The following is an 18,313-nucleotide window of genomic DNA, read 5'->3' as shown; positions in this document are numbered from 1 at the left end:
TTCAGCACTGTAATTGCATATATATATATATATATTTGTAAGAACAAAATAAAAAAATAAAGGAAATTGAAACATAAAAATCTACTTTAATATAATGGTCGCAACATTATTGGAAATGTTCCAATCGAACTTTTACATCCACTATGATGGAATGGGAATTCGAGTGAAAGCACAGGGGCAAAATGGTCCACGTGGCTACAAAATGACCCCCACACTCGCACTCTTCAGTCCTATACTATTCTATGCCACCGCGTTGAATCGGAGAAATTCAAAATATATAAATAATTTAATAAATACAATTTTACATAATAATAATAATAATAAAATATTTAATATTCTACTTAAAAACTATTCATACATCAATATAACACACTCGTATCATTCATTCATTCATGAAAATTCTAGGAAATACGTAAAATCGCTTTTCCAATTATTCAATGATCCAAATAGCGACTTCTATGTTTAGTCACAAGGCCAAAATTGAAAACGTGTGGCCGGTGATCTCTCACGTGGAAATATTTATAAACCCCCGGGACTCCCCACACCAGACTCGCTCTAAAAGGCTCAGTTCGTTCGTATGGTCTTCAAGTCCCGGGAGCTTCCAAGAAGCCTTTCTTCTCCACTGTTACGACTAACATGTTCGTATATAAGCACCCTCAAGCTCATAAATTTCAGTAATTACCGATCCCTTCTTCTTCTGCATCACCTCTAAACCTCCAATCTCTTCTCCCTCAACAAAAGGGCAATCCCAAATCGCCGAAAGATCCAATCCTATCTTTGTTCTCAATTTACAAGAAATAAAACTTGCAAAGCCATGGCACTTGCTAGAGAAATCATGGGCACATCTTTAATGGAGAGATCTTCATTTCCAGGCCTGATTCTGAGCCAGAGAAAGTGCAGATTTTTCCTGCCCTGCGAAGGGAAGAAGGAGGTACAACAAGTGATGCGTAGAGGGGTCAAGAGTACAACCCCTGTTGCAGCCATCAGTGAGGATTTGGATTTGGTCAAAGTGGTGCCTGAAAAGGCCGTGAAGTTTAAGGTTAGGGCAGTGGTGACTGTCAGGAACAAGAACAAGGAAGATTTGAAGGAAGCCTTAGTTAAACAATTGGATGCTTTTACAGACAAGATTGGTAGAAATGTTGTCTTGGAACTCGTCAGCACCGGTATTGATCCAAGTAAGAAATTGCCCTAATTTTATCTTTTTAACTGGCTGCAAAATAAAAACCCCTTTTCTAACTGTATTGTGGTAATGGTGATTTAGAAACCAGAGCTCCAAAGAGAAGCAATGGAGCTGTACTCAAAGACTGGTCCAAGAAATCGAACCTCAAAACTGAGAGAGTGAACTACACAGCTGATTTCATGGTGGATTCCAATTTTGGGGTTCCTGGTGCAATCACAGTGGCTAATAAACACCAGCAGGAATTCTTTCTTGAGAGCATCACCATTGAAGGGTTTGCCTGTGGCCCTGTCTACTTCTCCTGCAATTCTTGGGTTCAGTCCAATAAAGATCACCCTGGAAAAAGAATCTTCTTCTCTAACCAGGTATAGATACATACATACATACATATATATATGTGTGTGTGTGTGTGTGTGTGTAATCAATCCTTCAAGAATTTCATAAGAGTTTTGAAGAAATGAATCATTGTGTGGTTAAAGGCAGCAACAAATCTGTATGGGCTTAAAAGCTTCTTTGAGTGACTTTCCTGTTCCATTTTGTTGTGCTGTGAAAAGTTAATTCTGTCGACTTTTCTACATTCAAACTTGAATATTATACTCAAATTAACTTCATGTGTTAAACGCAAAGGGAATCTAATCTAAGGATAATTATTTGCTATTTCTTAATAATCTATAGGACAGAGACTGATCGCCTTTTGCATTTTTTTAGTGCACTCTATAGTAGTTTTACAAAAGTTAGTCTCAGATTTGAAGATATAAGCATAAAGATGCGATCTTTCAGCCATTTTTTATCACTTAAAAAACATGTGTCTTTTATTTGTTTCGAATCATTGTCTTTCCTTCTCGTTTATTTATTTCATTTAATTTTTTCGACACAGCCATATTTGCCGAACGAAACTCCTGCGGGGCTGAAAGCCCTGCGAGAAAAGGAGCTGAGGGAGCTGAGAGGAGATGGCAAGGGAGAAAGAAAGCTATCCGATCGAGTATATGATTTCGACGTGTACAACGATCTCGGAAATCCAGACAAGGGTATCGACTCTGCTCGACCCATTCTCGGAGGCGACAAAATCCCATATCCGAGACGCTGTCGAACAGGGCGTCCTCCTACGGACACCGGTTTGTCTAACTTCCCCTATCCGATAATGTTGGATCATATTTCTTTATTACATGGCTGTGTGTCTTATGTATTATATGATGCTCAAATCAGACATGTACTGCGAGAGTCGAGTGGAGAAACCGTTGCCGATGTACGTGCCTAGAGACGAGCAATTCGAAGAGTCGAAGATGCATGCTTTCTCGACAGGGAGGCTCAAGGCTGTGCTTCATAACCTCATACCGTCGTTGATGGCCAGCATTTCCGCGAGTAATAAAGATTTCAAAGGTTTTTCGGACATCGACAGCCTTTACAGCGAAGGACTTCTCCTTAAACTTGGTCTGCAGGACGAGATTTTGAACAGGATCCCGATGCCGAAGGCCGTGACCAAAATTCAAGAAGGCGGCCTCCTTAAATACGACATTCCGAAGATCATATCCAGTGAGTTCTCTGTCGAAAAATCTTCGAACAGGGGAGGTTGTCCGAGTAGCTAATGTACTAATTTGTGTTTACAGAGGATAAATTTGCGTGGCTGCGCGACGATGAATTCGCGCGCCAAGCTGTCGCCGGCGTGAACCCTGTTAACATCGAGAGGCTCCGGGCTTTCCCTCCCGTCAGCGCACTCGATCCTGAAATCTACGGGCCGAGAGAATCAGCCCTGAAAGAAGAACACATCACCGGACAGCTCAACGGCATGACCGTCCAAGAGGTAATGAGTCGTCTATGTATCTCGATGCGCGAATTCTGTTTTCGTTCTCGATACATATGTTGACAAAAAAATTGACAGGCGTTGGATGCGAACAAGCTGTACATCATCGACTACCACGACATTTACTTGCCGTTCCTCGACAAGATAAACGCGCTCGACGGTCGAAAGTCGTATGCCACGCGCACGGTGTTTTTCTTGACGGATGCTGGCACTCTCAAGCCGGTAGCGATAGAGCTCAGCCTCCCGCCGACCTCGTCGACTTCACGATCGAAGCGGGTGGTCACGCCTCCTGTCGATGCTACGTCGTACTGGATGTGGCAATTGGCGAAAGCTCATGTTTGCTCGAACGACGCCGGTGTCCATCAGCTCGTCAACCATTGGTATTGTCGTATACTTGAATCGAATTGAATCGAATTATACTTCTCGTACGATTACAATCCGTGGATACGAAATATCCTTACGATTCTCCGTTGACGGTTCTAGGTTACGTACTCACGCGGCGCTCGAACCGTTCATTTTGGCGGCGCATCGGCAGATGAGCGCGATGCACCCGATTTTTAAGCTTTTGGATCCGCACATGCGATACACGTTAGAGATCAATGCGTTGGCGAGACAAGGGTTGGTCGCCGTCGATGCCGTGATCGAGTCTTGCTTCACTCCCGGCCGGTATTGTATGGAAATCAGCGCCGCCGCCTACAAGAACTTTTGGCGATTCGATCAGGAAAGCCTCCCAGCCGATCTCGTTCGAAGGTACATAGGTTGTATAACATATGTTAAATGATATAAATGACCGTCTTATCTAAAAACTTAAGCTGATAGGGATACATATCATCAACACCATAGAACCTTCTAATACCATATTAAATGATCATCTCACTTAAATATATGCATCATCAACAGAGGAATGGCGACGCCCGACCCAACGCAACCGCACGGGATCAAGCTCGTCATGGAGGACTACCCGTACGCGACGGACGGGCTAATGATATGGGGCGCGATCGAGAACTGGGTCCGTAGCTACGTGAACCATTACTACCCCGACTCGGCGAACGTCTGCAACGACAAGGAGCTCCAAGCGTGGTACGCCGAGTCGATCAACGTGGGCCACGCCGATCTCCGCCGCGCCGACTGGTGGCCAACGTTAGCCACTCCCGAGGATCTAATATCGATCCTTACGACCATAATCTGGCTCGCCTCGGCCCAGCACGCCGCCCTGAATTTCGGGCAGTACCCGTACGGCGGGTACGTCCCGAACCGGCCGCCGCTCATGCGTCGTCTGATCCCCGATGAGAACGACCCCGAGTATTCGGTGTTCCTCTCAGATCCGCAGAAGTACTTCTTCTGCGCGCTGCCAAGTTTGCTGCAGGCGACGAAATTTATGGCGGTGGTGGACACGTTGTCGACGCACTCCCCCGACGAGGAGTACCTCGGGGATAGGCATCACCGGTCGATATGGTCAGGCGACGCGGAGGTGGTCGAGGCGTTTTACGAGTTTTCGGCGGAGATTCGGCGGATTGAGAAGGAGATTGAGCGGAGAAATGAGGATGCGAGGCTGAAGAACAGGTGTGGGGCGGGAGTGATGCCATACGAGCTTCTTGCGCCGAGTTCGGAGCCCGGGGTCACGTGCCGGGGCGTGCCTAACAGCGTGTCTATATGATTATGTATGTATGTATGTATGTATATTTTGTAGTTTAAGATTGTTGCAATGGTTGTTTAACACAACCTAGGAAATTAATGAATGTATAATATTGCCAAGTAATAGTTTAAATTTTAACTTCATATTCAATATCCAAGTATTCGTTTTGTTTTGCAACAATTTATGTAAATTGTCTGTTCTATTGTCATATATGTGTAGTGGTGATGGTATTTTTATTAGAATTTAGAACCAACTTCCCGCGTTGTATAATAGAAACAATCGTACACAAACAAAACTTGCAATCAATGGTTAAAGAAGCGAACGAGATCCTCGAAAACGTACAAGTTGGAGTAATTATAAAGCATTGTTCTCAAGTAACCTCCCTCCGAAGAAGAATCTGGCTAGAGCGACACCAAGCACATCTCCATCGTAATTATAGCCATCGCTAAACCCCCCGGGGACTCTTTTCGAATCTACTAGATGAAAGGGAATAGTGCGTACTCGGCGTAAAATAAATTCCATATGAAACGGTAAAATGCCGATATGGCTTCCTGCAAAATCAAAACATCCGTATTGAAGGAAACACATGAAACAAATTATCATATAGAAGATACATTTAAGTCACGAGGTCGAAAATACGTCCAAATTTATGGAAATAATGAGTATTCGATACGATGAATTATTTACCTTTGTGTAGTTAGCTCTTTCAAGTATCCATGCCTAAAGAACAACAAAAATTACATTTTCAAGAGAAATATTTCAAACCAATTCGAGTGCAATGTCGAAAACCAGAAAAATGCAGCTAGCGCCGTGGTGCATACCTGGAAAATTAGACCTATGGCCAAGATAGTATGCGAAGGTATCATCAAGCTTCTCCTAAAGGCCTGCAACACAATAAAAATTGAAAGTAATATAATCGGGATCATCACAAGGATAATGATTTGCCCGAATAATTAAGAGGGACAAGTACCTGAGGGAAATATATAGCTGCGAGAACAGAACCGACGTAATTCATCAACAGAAGCCCGGATGCAACCAATGCAATATTTCTTACACCAAGTTTTGTTGCCAGAGTCGATATCTGAAACCTATGTAGTTTTCCAAACCATAACTGTTTTAGAAATTTAGTAGGCTCTCGTTGTCTTCGCCAGAAGAAAATAGATAAGGTAATAGCAAGAACAAAGTGCAAAATAATCGATCAAATAGAGTAATTGAGCAACGTACTTGCGATCCCCTTCCACATCGGGAAGATCCTTTGTTATGGCAATAACAAGAGCAAACAACGTTACGAACGTGGTGATGAATGCAACGGGGAAGCTGCAGCATTTGAATCATAATATCCTCAAGAAACAATCGAAAAATAACCATCACAAAGTACGACACCAACAAGTTTTCAATCCAAGTGTGTGTTAACGAGAAACCTCCATTGAAATGTAAGACCAAGAGCTGCCCTGGTGGCATAGTAGACGCCGTAATTGAGGAGGAACCCTCGAACCTGAGCCGAAGACAAGTCATTTAGAACTAACCAAATAGGGACATTTAATTACTCGAATGGAGAATATAAAATCATACCGTGGCGATTATGAGAAATGCAACAACGGGATACCGTTTCATTCGGAAGGGGGGAACTGAGTAGATGGTGCCGAGGAAAAGGCCGAGGCAGTAAAGCGAAGTAATGAAAGGGCCGAAATTCATCCCAACAATTACTAGACCAACGGCGGCGAGCACTAACACTAACAACCACGCCGATTGAATCGAAAGATCTCCTGCAGCTATAGGCAAGTAAGGCTTGTTCACCCTACAATTTACGATTCCACACACACAAATCAAACAATTCCCGGTGTTAATTACGACTAGAAGATATAATAAGCGCACGAGCTAGAGCTAAGCATTCTAACTAGAATATCGAACCAACCGGCATTCCTTACTTATCTATACCAATGTCGTATATCTGATTGATTCCTACTATATAACCATTTCCACATATGAGTGCTAAAAGCCCCGAAAATGCCTTTAGCAGCAACGACCATCGTATCAATTCTGGATTTTCGATTAAAGCTCGGGATACTAAGGAGCTGTGGAAAAAAGTATACAGACATTATTGAAGTTAAGTCATATGTTAATCCTAACAAAGATAGTGTCGATTTCGTAGTTGAAAACATCGCTTACATTGATCCGATTGTCGTTCCACGAATCGTGTGAGGCCTCAGGAATCGCCACAATGCATCCCGGAATTGGAAAACTTTGGTGAACAATGGATCAGTTCCAGCAGCATCGACTTTAGAGCAAGCCTGAGAATTCAATCTTACAATGTGAAACCTGTTAATGAACTAATTACATTGCATTTCGATTAATGAGCTATTCATTTTGATTAATGCAGTAATTGAAACATTTCTGAATTAGGGAATGCTCGAATTTGCACAGCAGCATACAGTCCTATCGAATCAATTGTATTCTTGAAAAGCCCCAATCCTTTTCCGCCGTGATTGAACAGAAGAGCTTTTTGATTTAGCAGAGAACAGTTAAAAAGGAAAAGGACAAGTCAGTTTACACTTGCAGACACTATTCTATTTTACCCTTTCTTCATTCGTAGATTCTCTAAAGATAAATCAGAAATTGGAATGCTATGAGTGAATAAATTGGTTCATTAAGCTTACCTGGATGAAACGGTGGCCGTGACGGCGAGTTGCGGCGGCGGACGAGAATTGCGGAGTGGTGCGAATCTCTGGGAAAGAAGGATGCTTCTTGGAAGGATTAAGAAACGGGAAATTGGAGAGAGGGAGAAGCTTCTTGGAAGGAGAAGTTAAGGAAGCAGAAGAACAAACAGAAGTAGCGATGGAAGAAGGAGATGAGATTGCAAACTCCATAGCCTCCGTTCGAGAACGAAAGTGTGACCTCCACAACAGTTAACGATTACTTTATACAATGGCTCTGTTCATTTGAGTTCTATTCATTTTTAATTTCTTTTTTTAAATAATTTATTAATATAATATTTTTTATTAAAAATAATACTAACATTGTTAAAAAATTTAAAAAGGATAAGAAAATCGCAAAAAGCTAAAACTATTATCCTTTCTTACCCTTTTTTAATTAATGTTTAGTGCTTCTTGGCAAAAAAAAAAAAACCGACAAATAACAATTCTGAATTTAGTGATGGACTATCGCAGCCTATGTAATAAATAATTATCCAAATTTCTTGGAGCGTATTTGGTTGTGGGTTTTGCTCCAAACCCTCATTATCTATCATTTTTTTTTTAATAAATATTTCATCCGTTTCATATTTATTTATCTATTTATTTTTTACATAATTTTAAAAATATTAGTACTTTATTCGTTCTTGATTTATTTATCTATTTATTTTTTTCACAAAGTTTTAAAAATATTAGTATTATATTGTGGTATGGTACGAATAAAATGGAAAAAACTTAAATAACATTAGTATTGTGTGTTATAAAAGTAATGACATTGGTGTAATATATTGTATGTTGTAAAATTATTTTTAATGTTAATAGAAAGTAAAATTACTAAAAAGGAAAATTGGTACTTTATTACGAGACGAATCAAAATAGAAAAATAGATAGATTATTAATGAACAAAGAGAGTATTATATTGAGATATAAGTAAAAATAAAATTTAAAAAACTAAACTAACCTTATTAATAATGTATAATATAAATATAATGGTATTTGTGTAATATTTTGTAAATTAGAATGGTATTTGTAATGATAGATAAATAGCACAGTTACTAAAAAAAATTAATATTTTGTTATGAGACGGACCAAAATAAAAAAAATGAATAAATTGTTAAGCGAGTGAGGAAGTATAAGTTTTGTTTGAAATGAGATTTTTTGAGAATTTTGGAAGTACAAAAAAATAAAAATTAGTATTTAATTTTATATTTCGTAAAAAAAATAAATGTGATACGATATTTTTCAAAAATAATAATACGAAGTTAATTGTTTAAACAGAGCCTGTACTCTCATGTCATCCAATTAATATGTTTTTTTTCTTTTTGGACTAGATGACTTTTTTTTAGGTTTTCATTGAAAAAAAATATATTATTTTATTTTATTTTATTTTAACTAAAAAATAAATCTGTTTTCTCTTACTAAAAAGACAAATTTTTTAACGTTTTCTTTTTATTTTTCTTTGTTGGGAATGAATTTGTGATATGGGCCTGGAATCATAGCTTAATCTTTATTGGGTGAAATTTAAAATAAGGCCCATTTTATTTGGTTAATAGGGCCCAAATATATTGAAGGCCCATATTAAAAGTTGGGATCGCTAGGAGCACGTGCATGAAAAGGGCACAAGAAGACACAAATGGACGCGTGCAAGTTTTGGTCAGCTCGTGCACGACACGTGACCTGCACGCTTTCGAAAGCACTATTCTCACGCAATGCATCAGGTTTTCCACACGTAGCAGCACTACAACTAACTAGGAGTGGACAAAAAAAAATTGAACCGAACAGCCGAACAGTAGAACCGAACTTAATCGAATCGAATTTTCGGTTAACCGAGCAAATTCAGTTCGAATACAAATACTACATATTTGATATTTGCTCGGTTAACCGAACCGAATATATTTATATATTTATGTTATTATATTTTAAAATTTATATTAATAATTATATTCGATTCGATTTCGGTTCGGTTTCGGTTCGGATATTTGAAATATTTGCAAATATTTTGATTTAATTAGAATTTTAATTAATTTTTAATATATTATTTTTTAATTTCGGTTCGGTTCGAATTATTTACAAATATTGCAAATATTTTCGGTTAACCAAAAATTCGATTAACCGAAATTTTCGGTTCGAATACAGTTCACGGTTTCGGGTATTTGTTTAGTTCAATTCGTATATCAAATACCTGCATATTTGCAAATATCCGAACCGTGTCCACCCCTGCAACTAACATACCAAAGAAATTACGAATAATAATTTATGGCCTTTTTTTTAGCAATTTTTTTCGTATAAAAGATTTTGGCTTCTTTTATACAGCAGTGTTTTGAATTTTGAACTTTTAAAAAAATTTAGAAAAAATAAAATGGTATGCATTTAAAGTGATGTTTTATTTAAAAATAAAAAATAAAATAATGACTATTACATAGATTTTTTAAAATTATTTTTATTATCTCAGTCATTCCATTCAAAAGTATAGAAATTATTAATTAAAAGTTCTAGTACTAATTTATCAATAATAGGTATTTAATTTTAAATATATATCTTATTAAATATTTATTTTATTACTATTATTTTATTTTTTGAAGCTTAAAAAACTTCCATATAAATAAAGTTTTTACTCTTTTTTATTTAAAGATAAAATAATTATTAAATAATTAAAATAAAAATAAACAATATCCACGCAAAAGATGTAATATAAATACATACTATTTTATATTAAATATTTATTTTTTGTGAATTAATAAAATATATATTTATATTATATATACATATATGGTATAAGTTTGTATATATTTAATTTTAAAATGAAAAATTTATTAGTCATCACGTTTTTTTGGGCCTTCAAAATTCAATTGAGTTTACAAAATAAATTTGTCCCATTGAAAAATGAAAATCATATATACTCCTATAAATTTGGCGATTCTAGAAACAAATATGCATATATTTGACTTTATTTTTTTTTATTTTTTTTTTTTGAGCTCTAGTAAAGAAAAATTGAATGTGTTTGGTTTGTATTTTAAAAATAAATTAATATTATTTAGTTTGTTATTATTTTATAAAAAAATATTGTGTTTATTTTTTTTAAAAAAAAAAAAACAAAATTACATTAGAAATTATTAATCAAAACAAAACACTTTACTATAATTGAAATTTTGTTAGGCCAAAATATTAATTGGAGAATAAATAATCCAATTTGGAGTATTTTAAGTTTTGATTCTGAGTTTTATTTTAAACAATTATTTGGAAGTGATAGTTATAATTATATATATAGTATAATTTTATATGAAATTGTAAAACTGAGGCATAATAATTTAAAAAATACAAAATAAATCGAATTCATACATCACATATACAATTTTGTACTAATTTCATAATTATTTTTTTTTTAAAGTTTCAATCTCTTATTTGAACAGAATTTAATTTATTTTAAAAATATATTTAATTCAATAAATATTATACCGAAAATTTGATTTGAAAAAAAAAAATGATTTGGAAGAGAAACAGGCATAAAAAACCATTAGAGTGGTCACGAGTGGGAGCTAAGTGTAGCCGCCGTTGCTGACCACGTGGCGGCCTCCTCCGTCCATTGCTCTCCACGTGGCTCCTACACGTTTCCATTTTGTGCTTCGCCTTTCAAATACAAACAAACAAAAATTAAATTCAAATTAAAAATGAAAATAAAACGTTACTGATATTTATCATTTCGCAATTTATTTATTTCCCTTTTCAATTACAAAATTAAGATGCAATGACCTTTCTATCCCTTACATAATATTCACATCACTATAGTTTATTTCTTTAGATAGATATATAATACTCCCCCTCTATCCCCATAAATATATTGTATGAATTATATCTAAAAAAATAAAAATCTATATATATATTTCAAAATGGACAAAAAGAATATTGTAGTTGCACTTGTGGCCGTAAGTTTATGAGTTCAAATCTCTGGCGGTCATCTGTCACATATAGTTCGCTTAATATGACTTATAGATAATGAAAAATTGTGGTCCGCCTTGTTGCTAAAGCTTGCCCGAATGCCTAACCAATTTCGTCTCTATAAAGGCAATAATCACTTCCACGACGTCGTTTTTAATGAAATAAATAAAATGACATGAATTTAAATAATTTATTTTACTCTAAGTCTGCCATTCCATGTGACAAATCCACTCAAATTGCATAATGCACTGTTAAATAAGATATTTTAACTGGGATATATTTATTATTTTTAAAAGTCAAAATTGTTATAAATGTGCTTCTTATAAATTGTCAACTCAATAATTAATTCTGAAATTTATTTTTATAACGACTGTACCTTTATGAATTCTACTGAATCATAAATAAAATTTAAGTCTAAGTATTAATAGAAATTAAAAAATAAGTAGCTTCGATGAATATGTATATATTTAAATTACAAATGTTTAAATACTTCTAAGTAATTAAATCGGTGCTAATTTGCACTTGCTTTTATTTTTATTTTTATTTTTAATTATAAATACATAAAATAAAAAAGACCTTTAAAATAAATTTAAAATCAATATTAATAGTAATAATAACACTCTAACCTACGCCAATAATTGAACCCTAGTATAAGCAAAGTAGACATCCCTATGTAGCTTTTGGAAGAAGCTTCTAATAATATTTAATTTTTATTGAAAGGAACATTCCAAATAATTATATAAATTATTGCCGACATTATACATAATTTATATTTTAATTATTACAAACAAGAAGAGGACCTTTCGTATAATACTACTTGCTGGCCTTTTAAAAAAGGTTTTATCAAACATGGTTCGCTTAGTGTGACTTTCTTGTCGGACCTGATTTGCAGGGTATTAGGTTCAGCCGAGAGTTTATCCAATTGGCACTTTCGGGTAGCTGCGGATTCTCACGTAATCTAAAAAAAAAAAAAAAGTGCATACATTATTGAAGCATATAAATATTTTGAAAATGTGTCTAAGCCAATCCCCTTTTTTTTTTTTTAGTAGTTTAAATTAAAATTTTATTTTAAACTTTCTAAATTCTATGTTGGATACTTCAAATATTTTTTTCTCCACCTAAATAATTTTTTTTTTTTTTTTTTTTTTCATATAAGATCTTTACACCAATTATTATTTGTAAATTTTTCACTGAAAAATGACATTGTATTTTATATAAATAGGTACTTGAAATTACAGTACTAACATCAATATAATACTACAATACTCAATATATGATACAATAACAAGTAACAAATAAATATATATTATTCCCTCTATCCCATATACCATGTCCATATTGTTATTTTTGTTCGTCCCACATACCATGTCACTTTTCTTTTTTGAAAAATGATTATACACTTTAATCTTATTTTAAACTTTTTAATTTTTTTTAATTAAATTAATTAGTTATTTTAATTTTAATTTTTAATTATTTATATTATAAAATAATTATTTTCACTAATATATTCTAATTATCTATTAATTACACTTTTTCTAAAATATTGTGTCTACGGTGTAATAGACAAGATATGTGAGACGGAGGGAGTCCTGTATTATAAATATAACGATATAACAAATTTTTATACAATATATATAATCAATGATGTCATAAAAATAAAAAAATAAAAAAAATGATGTCATCGTACGAAATGTCCACATAGTACATCGCATACATTACTGGGAGTATTTGTTTGAAGATTAATTGAAATAGTTGTACGATGTGATATGAATAAATTTTGATATGATGTTTTGAATGTAAAATTAATTTTTAATATAATTTAAAAATAAAAAATAGGCATGTGATTTGATGTTTTTGAAAAAAAAATTTAAATGAACAATAAAAATTCGGTGAAAGCCTTTAGGGTGTGTTTGTTTGGGGGTTTGGATTTTGAGTTGAGATTTTAATAGTAAAAATTTTGAATTTGAATAGTGGTATAATGTAATATAAATAGGTGTTGATGTGATGTTTTGAATGTAAAATTGATTTTTAGTATAATATAAAAAATGAAAAATAAGTATTTAATTTGATTTATTTTTTAGAAAAAAATGGAATGAATAATATATTTAAAATCCAATCCTCCAAACAAACACACCATTAACCGAACAAACTATGATTTTGATTAATATATAATATATATTCTCTTAGTTAAAATTATATACTTTTTGTATGGCTATTTTTATTAATTTTGATAACTTAAATTTTAATTTAAATAATAATTTAATATAATATTTTGTGAAATAAAAAATTATATTTTTATTAAAAAATAGGAATTGAATAACAAAAATTTGAAAAAAAAAATAAAAATTATTATTATTTCCATCTTTTATAACATTTTCAATAAAAAAATTATCAATATTTGTTTATAGTAAAATATTTTAAAAATAATAAAAAAGTAATTCATTGAAAATAATTTGATTATCTTCAAGAATAAGAGTTGGAGTAGCATTGTATGGAACCCAGCTAGGGCCACTTTGATTATTTTAATCCCTTAATAATAATGACACCCCAACTGAACATTGCATTCTTATCCAAAACCAATGGGATTAATATTTTAATCGATTATGAATATAATATTATTATAATAAACACAACAATGCTCCAGACAATAATTATAATACTTTATTTTATCATGTATCAAAATATCTATTTTGGATAATGTCTAGTTGCATAAGTTAAGATTCGTTCATTTGAGGTCTTATTTAATTTTGTAAGTAGTTATTTATTATTATTAATCATTAGTTAAAAGAAAATTATTATTATATATAAATTTTTAACTGTGAACGCAGAAACAATGCAGTACTAAATTGGTCAGTGAAAAAATGTAGTGTGGAAATGCAGCTTTTCATTGGGGGTGTTATTGTCTTTTCACAGATGAATCAGAAATATAAAGGAATATTACTATAATTTTATTTATTTATTTATTTTTCTTCTGAAATTACTTTAAAAATTTATTGTCTTATTGACTTTTCCTTTTCTTTTTCTTTTTTCTTTTCCAATTTATAAAATCTGAGGGAAAAATGAGTTCTTGAATTTCTGGACTTGTTTCTGATTTGAGGGTTTTAAAAATCTTCCAGACGCTACTGTTTCTTAGCTCTCGCCAATCCCTACTTTCTTCTTCGTCCTTTCTTCCTGCGTCTTTGATTTTGGTTTCAGGTTTGGATTGTGAAGCAGGAAGGCGAAGAATTGGGGGCTGAAAAAGAGCTGCAAGGGATTCAATCTCCGTTTTCTCTTTTGTGGGAGTTGGAATTGTGTTGAAGAAAAAGCTTGAAGGTATTCGTTAATGGCGGTTCCGACGATTGCGCTTTACGCGCCGCCACCGAGCAGCATGTGCTCCGCGCCGCACCAGATCAGCCCCCACGCTTCATACGATTTTGACGTGAACGGGCGGTCGACGTCGTCGGCCTCCGCGACGTCGTCGCAGAAGAATTTAATTGGCGGCCTTTCGTGCCTCTTCTCCTCTGTACCGGTCAAATCGGCGAGTTACTCAGCCGGAGTTGAGGAGTTGAGCTCCTTATGGCACGATAGGACGGAGGAATTAGGATCCTCTTTCCGATGCTCTTCCTTAAGCCCTTCGAAACGGGATCAGGCTCAGCAGAGTCCGGTCTCCGTGCTTCAAGGCCCGAATAATTCGATCGGCGCGCGTTCTCGGAGCCCTACCATGAGAATCAGCGCGGATTTCAGTTCAATTAGGTCTGGAAGCGGCGGAATGTTCAACGGATTCGCCAGGCATGCTTTGAGTTCCTGCGTTGATTACGAATCGTCGCCTTTGACTTTAGATGATAACGACGTTGATCTATCTTCCTCGTCTACGGAAGAGCTTCCGTTCACCATGGAGGATCATTTCGTGGAGCTGAATTTGCCGCCGTACGCGAAGGATTTACTTTCCGATGCACAGTCGAGACATCCGATTTTCAGGCATGATCTAGTCGTCAAAGCTTTCTTCGAAGCAGAGAAGGCTCATAGAGGGCAGGTATTCAACAATTCCAAAAACAAATCTATGCTAGATTGATTTGAGGATCATGATTCATGAATTCACAATTTCTTATGCTTCGATCTGTGTATGCAGATGCGTGCAAGCGGTCATCCTTACTTGCAACACTGCGTGGAGACTGCAATTCTGCTAGCGAATATCACCGGAGTCAATCCAACCGTTGTTGCTGTAGGTCTTCTGCACGACACCATTGATGATTCATCTGTCACTCACGGAAACATAGCACGATCATTTGGCGTTGAGGTCGCAGATTTAGTGGAGGGGGTAAGGATTAAGCAACATTCAATTCATTTCCTGTTAGATTCAACATTCACTAATTAAATTCTGGCATCTTCCTGGATTTGTTTGCTGAATAATGATATGTTCTTGGTAATGGTATCGATCATTTGTTGCCTTGAAAATTGTGATCCAGACAATCATAGAAGTAGTTCTTAGTTTGTCTTATTGGCTGTTTGATTTCTGATTGAAGAACATTCTGAATGTAGTTAGGGAACGCCATAGTTGATTGAGATTGACTGTTTCTTGGACTTCTATTGATTAATGGAGAATTTGAACCATAATGTTCTCGCCAGGTGTCTAAGCTGAGCCAATTGAGCAAGCTTGCAAGGGATAACAACACAGCCTGCAAAACTGCCGAGGCTGATCGGTTGCACACCGTATTCCTCGCCATGGCAGATGCTAGGGCTGTGCTAATCAAGCTTGCCGATCGATTGCACAACATGATGACACTGGACGCGCTTTCTTTGACAAAGCGCCAAAGGGTTGCGAAGGAAACTTTGGAAATATTCGCCCCATTGGCGAACCGGTTGGGAATCTTCACCTGGAAAGAACAGCTTGAAAATCTCTGTTTCAAACATCTCAATCCGGATCGCTACCAAGAACTGTCATCAAAGCTTGTGCAGTCGTTCGACGAGGCTGTGATCACCTCTTCTTTGGAGAGGCTGGAGGTAGCGCTGCAGGTCGGAGGAATTGCTTACTACCATATGTCCGGACGACATAAAAGCTTGTATAGCATCCATTCGAAAATGCTGAAGTATGTTGAGTTTCTTGTGCTCAAATCGTACAAATTGTTTCACATTTAATTGTTTCACATCATTTTTTGGCGGTACTTTCTGTAGGAAGAAGCTGCGGATGGATGAAATTCACGATATTCACGGGTTAAGATTGATTGTCGAAACGGAAGAAGACTGCTATAAAGCTCTTAGGATTGTCCGAAAGCTATGGCAAGAAGTACCCGGGAGGTTCAAGGATTACATACGCTGCCCGAAGCTGAATGGGTAAGCTACAGCTCAAAATAAATGTAGTGTACCTACCCTTTCATTCATCACATCATATTCTTGATCGAAATTTACTTACATTTGCAGGTACCGGTCACTGCATACAGTTGTTACGGGTGATACTGTAGTTCCTTTCGAAGTACAAATCCGAACGAAAGAGATGCATCTTCAAGCTGAATATGGATTCGCCGCGCATTGGAGATACAAGGAAGGAGACTGTAAACACTCTTCCTTTGTTCTCCAGATGGTCGAATGGGCTCGTTGGGTTATGACCTGGCAATGCGAGGCGATGAGCAAAGACAGATCGTGCATCGGATTCGTCGACTCCGCTACCCCTTTCTGCTCGTTCCCGATCCACTCCAAAAACTGCACATTTTCTTGCAAGCCCCGCTCCGATGGACCCATCTTCGTCGTCCTGATCGAACACGACAAGGTCAGTGATTTTTTCAACAGTCTTCCCGAATTTACAATTAAGTTTTTTACAACGGAACACCAATCCGACCCCTTGAAATCTAATGTGCAGATGTCTGTGCAAGAGTTTCCGGCAAACTCAACGGTGACGGATGTGCTGGAAACAGCGGGTCGGGGTAAACGGGCAATGTATGGGTTCCCGGTGAAGGAGGAGCTGCGGCCACGGCTTAACCACGAGGCGGTCACTGATCCCTTGTGCCAGCTGAAGATGGGGGACGTGGTGGAGCTAACTCCGGCCATACCAGACAAGTCGCTGACAGAGTACCGGGAAGAAATCCAGCGGATGTACAACGGGGGATTCTCGGTGCCGGCGGCTCCCATGGCTAACTCGAGAAGCTGACGCAGTAAGAGTTGACTTCATTCTTTGGTAGAAAGATTATCATCGTGTGGTTTCAGAATAGTGTAGTTGTAGTGTAGTTTGTATTGTGTTATTCATTTCGTATAATATTTTGTTGTACATATAGAAGAGAGAAAACATTTTAGATTAAAGAAAAAGAAGTGCTCCCTGTCTTGAGCAAATCTGGAATTTGGGAGGATTTAGGAATATATATATATATATATATATATGGTTATGGTATTTGCTTACAGCTTGGAAGTAATGGATTGTAGCTATGCTATATGTATTCTCGAAATTGATTCTCAACATCTTGTCATTTACATGAAAGAATATATTTTTAACTTACAGGGATGAAAGGTTACTTTTCTTTTTTTTTTTTCAAAGTTGGAACCTGAACTCTTTCTTAACAATATAAAAAAACTATAATTATGTTTCAATTGATGTTAAAGTTAATTATAATTATAATTATTTTATTCAAAAGAGAAAAGAAAAAGAAGTTTATAGAAAAAAATTTATAAAATAGAAAATAGAAAAATAAATAATAATTATAATTATAAGTACAATTCTCCAAGTCCAACCCTAGAAAACAAGTGCATCCGCCGCCGCCCCCAACACCTATCTTCTCTTGTTCCTTTTTTCTGTCTTTCCCTTTGTCGTTTTCACCCACCGGATATTTAATATCTGTCTCAAATAATTTGTTATTTTTTTTAAATATAATTATATTTTAATAATATTTTAAATTTTATTATTTTTAATTTTAATTAAATTATTTATTTATTTTAATTTTAATTTATAATATTTTTATTATAATATAATTATTTTTATTAGTATATTTTTTAACTGCTTATTAATTATAGTCTACTTAAATTACTGCATTTGCGACGTAGGGAGTACATAAACCGCAGGTTCGAACCGGAAGTTCACGGTTTTAATAGTGTTGAAATCCAAACCGAAA

General features: G+C 35.4%; 3 protein-coding genes across 3 annotated transcripts; 2 read left to right on the top strand and 1 right to left on the bottom strand.

Annotated features, from left to right (window-relative positions):
- Positions 1-652: 652 nt before the first annotated feature.
- On the top strand, positions 653-4,764 carry LOC127254321 (linoleate 13S-lipoxygenase 3-1, chloroplastic-like). Its single transcript, XM_051279378.1, has 8 exons — positions 653-1,175; positions 1,262-1,542; positions 2,055-2,292; positions 2,384-2,710; positions 2,785-2,978; positions 3,057-3,358; positions 3,462-3,728; positions 3,879-4,764. Exons 1-8 carry the CDS (start codon positions 815-817, stop codon positions 4,633-4,635), a joined length of 2,727 nt encoding a protein of 908 aa, XP_051135335.1. The 5' UTR covers positions 653-814; the 3' UTR covers positions 4,636-4,764.
- A 138-nt stretch (positions 4,765-4,902) lies between these two features.
- Positions 4,903-7,539, bottom strand: LOC127254330 (homogentisate solanesyltransferase, chloroplastic). Its single transcript, XM_051279391.1, has 10 exons — positions 7,272-7,539; positions 6,784-6,905; positions 6,543-6,689; positions 6,187-6,412; positions 6,036-6,109; positions 5,839-5,931; positions 5,585-5,702; positions 5,436-5,498; positions 5,302-5,334; positions 4,903-5,165 (listed from the first exon to the last, which is right to left on the bottom strand). The coding sequence occupies exons 1-10, from the start codon at positions 7,479-7,481 to the stop codon at positions 5,091-5,093; spliced, it is 1,161 nt and encodes a 386-aa protein (XP_051135348.1). The 5' UTR covers positions 7,482-7,539; the 3' UTR covers positions 4,903-5,090.
- A 6,763-nt stretch (positions 7,540-14,302) lies between these two features.
- LOC127254324 (probable GTP diphosphokinase RSH3, chloroplastic) lies at positions 14,303-17,699 on the top strand. Its single transcript, XM_051279381.1, has 6 exons — positions 14,303-15,252; positions 15,349-15,537; positions 15,846-16,306; positions 16,392-16,550; positions 16,638-16,983; positions 17,074-17,699. Exons 1-6 carry the CDS (start codon positions 14,563-14,565, stop codon positions 17,359-17,361), a joined length of 2,133 nt encoding a protein of 710 aa, XP_051135338.1. The 5' UTR covers positions 14,303-14,562; the 3' UTR covers positions 17,362-17,699.
- Positions 17,700-18,313: the final 614 nt, after the last annotated feature.

This window comes from Andrographis paniculata, unplaced genomic scaffold (genome assembly GCF_009805555.1).
Source record: "Andrographis paniculata isolate CXL003 unplaced genomic scaffold, ASM980555v1 Contig52END, whole genome shotgun sequence".
NCBI lineage: Eukaryota > Viridiplantae > Streptophyta > Magnoliopsida > Lamiales > Acanthaceae > Andrographis > Andrographis paniculata.
The sequence above is the reverse complement of the archived record's forward strand: the minus strand, read 5'-3'. Positions and strand labels throughout refer to the sequence as shown.

Excerpts from the sequence above, each read along its gene's own strand:
- LOC127254321 (XM_051279378.1), top strand. The coding sequence starts at position 815 with ATGGCACTTGCTAGAGAAATCATGGGCACATCTTTAATGGAGAGATCT. Across the intron at positions 2,293-2,383 it reads GCGTCCTCCTACGGACACCG|ACATGTACTGCGAGAGTCGA; the intron begins GTTTGTCTAACT and ends TGCTCAAATCAG. Across the intron at positions 2,711-2,784 it reads CATTCCGAAGATCATATCCA|AGGATAAATTTGCGTGGCTG; the intron begins GTGAGTTCTCTG and ends TTGTGTTTACAG.
- LOC127254330 (XM_051279391.1), bottom strand. The coding sequence starts at position 7,481 with ATGGAGTTTGCAATCTCATCTCCTTCTTCCATCGCTACTTCTGTTTGT. Across the intron at positions 6,110-6,186 it reads CATTTCTCATAATCGCCACG|GTTCGAGGGTTCCTCCTCAA; the intron begins GTATGATTTTAT and ends TCTTCGGCTCAG. Across the intron at positions 5,166-5,301 it reads AAAGAGCTAACTACACAAAG|GAAGCCATATCGGCATTTTA; the intron begins GTAAATAATTCA and ends TTGATTTTGCAG.
- LOC127254324 (XM_051279381.1), top strand. The coding sequence starts at position 14,563 with ATGGCGGTTCCGACGATTGCGCTTTACGCGCCGCCACCGAGCAGCATG. Across the intron at positions 15,253-15,348 it reads AGAAGGCTCATAGAGGGCAG|ATGCGTGCAAGCGGTCATCC; the intron begins GTATTCAACAAT and ends CTGTGTATGCAG. Across the intron at positions 16,307-16,391 it reads ATCCATTCGAAAATGCTGAA|GAAGAAGCTGCGGATGGATG; the intron begins GTATGTTGAGTT and ends TACTTTCTGTAG.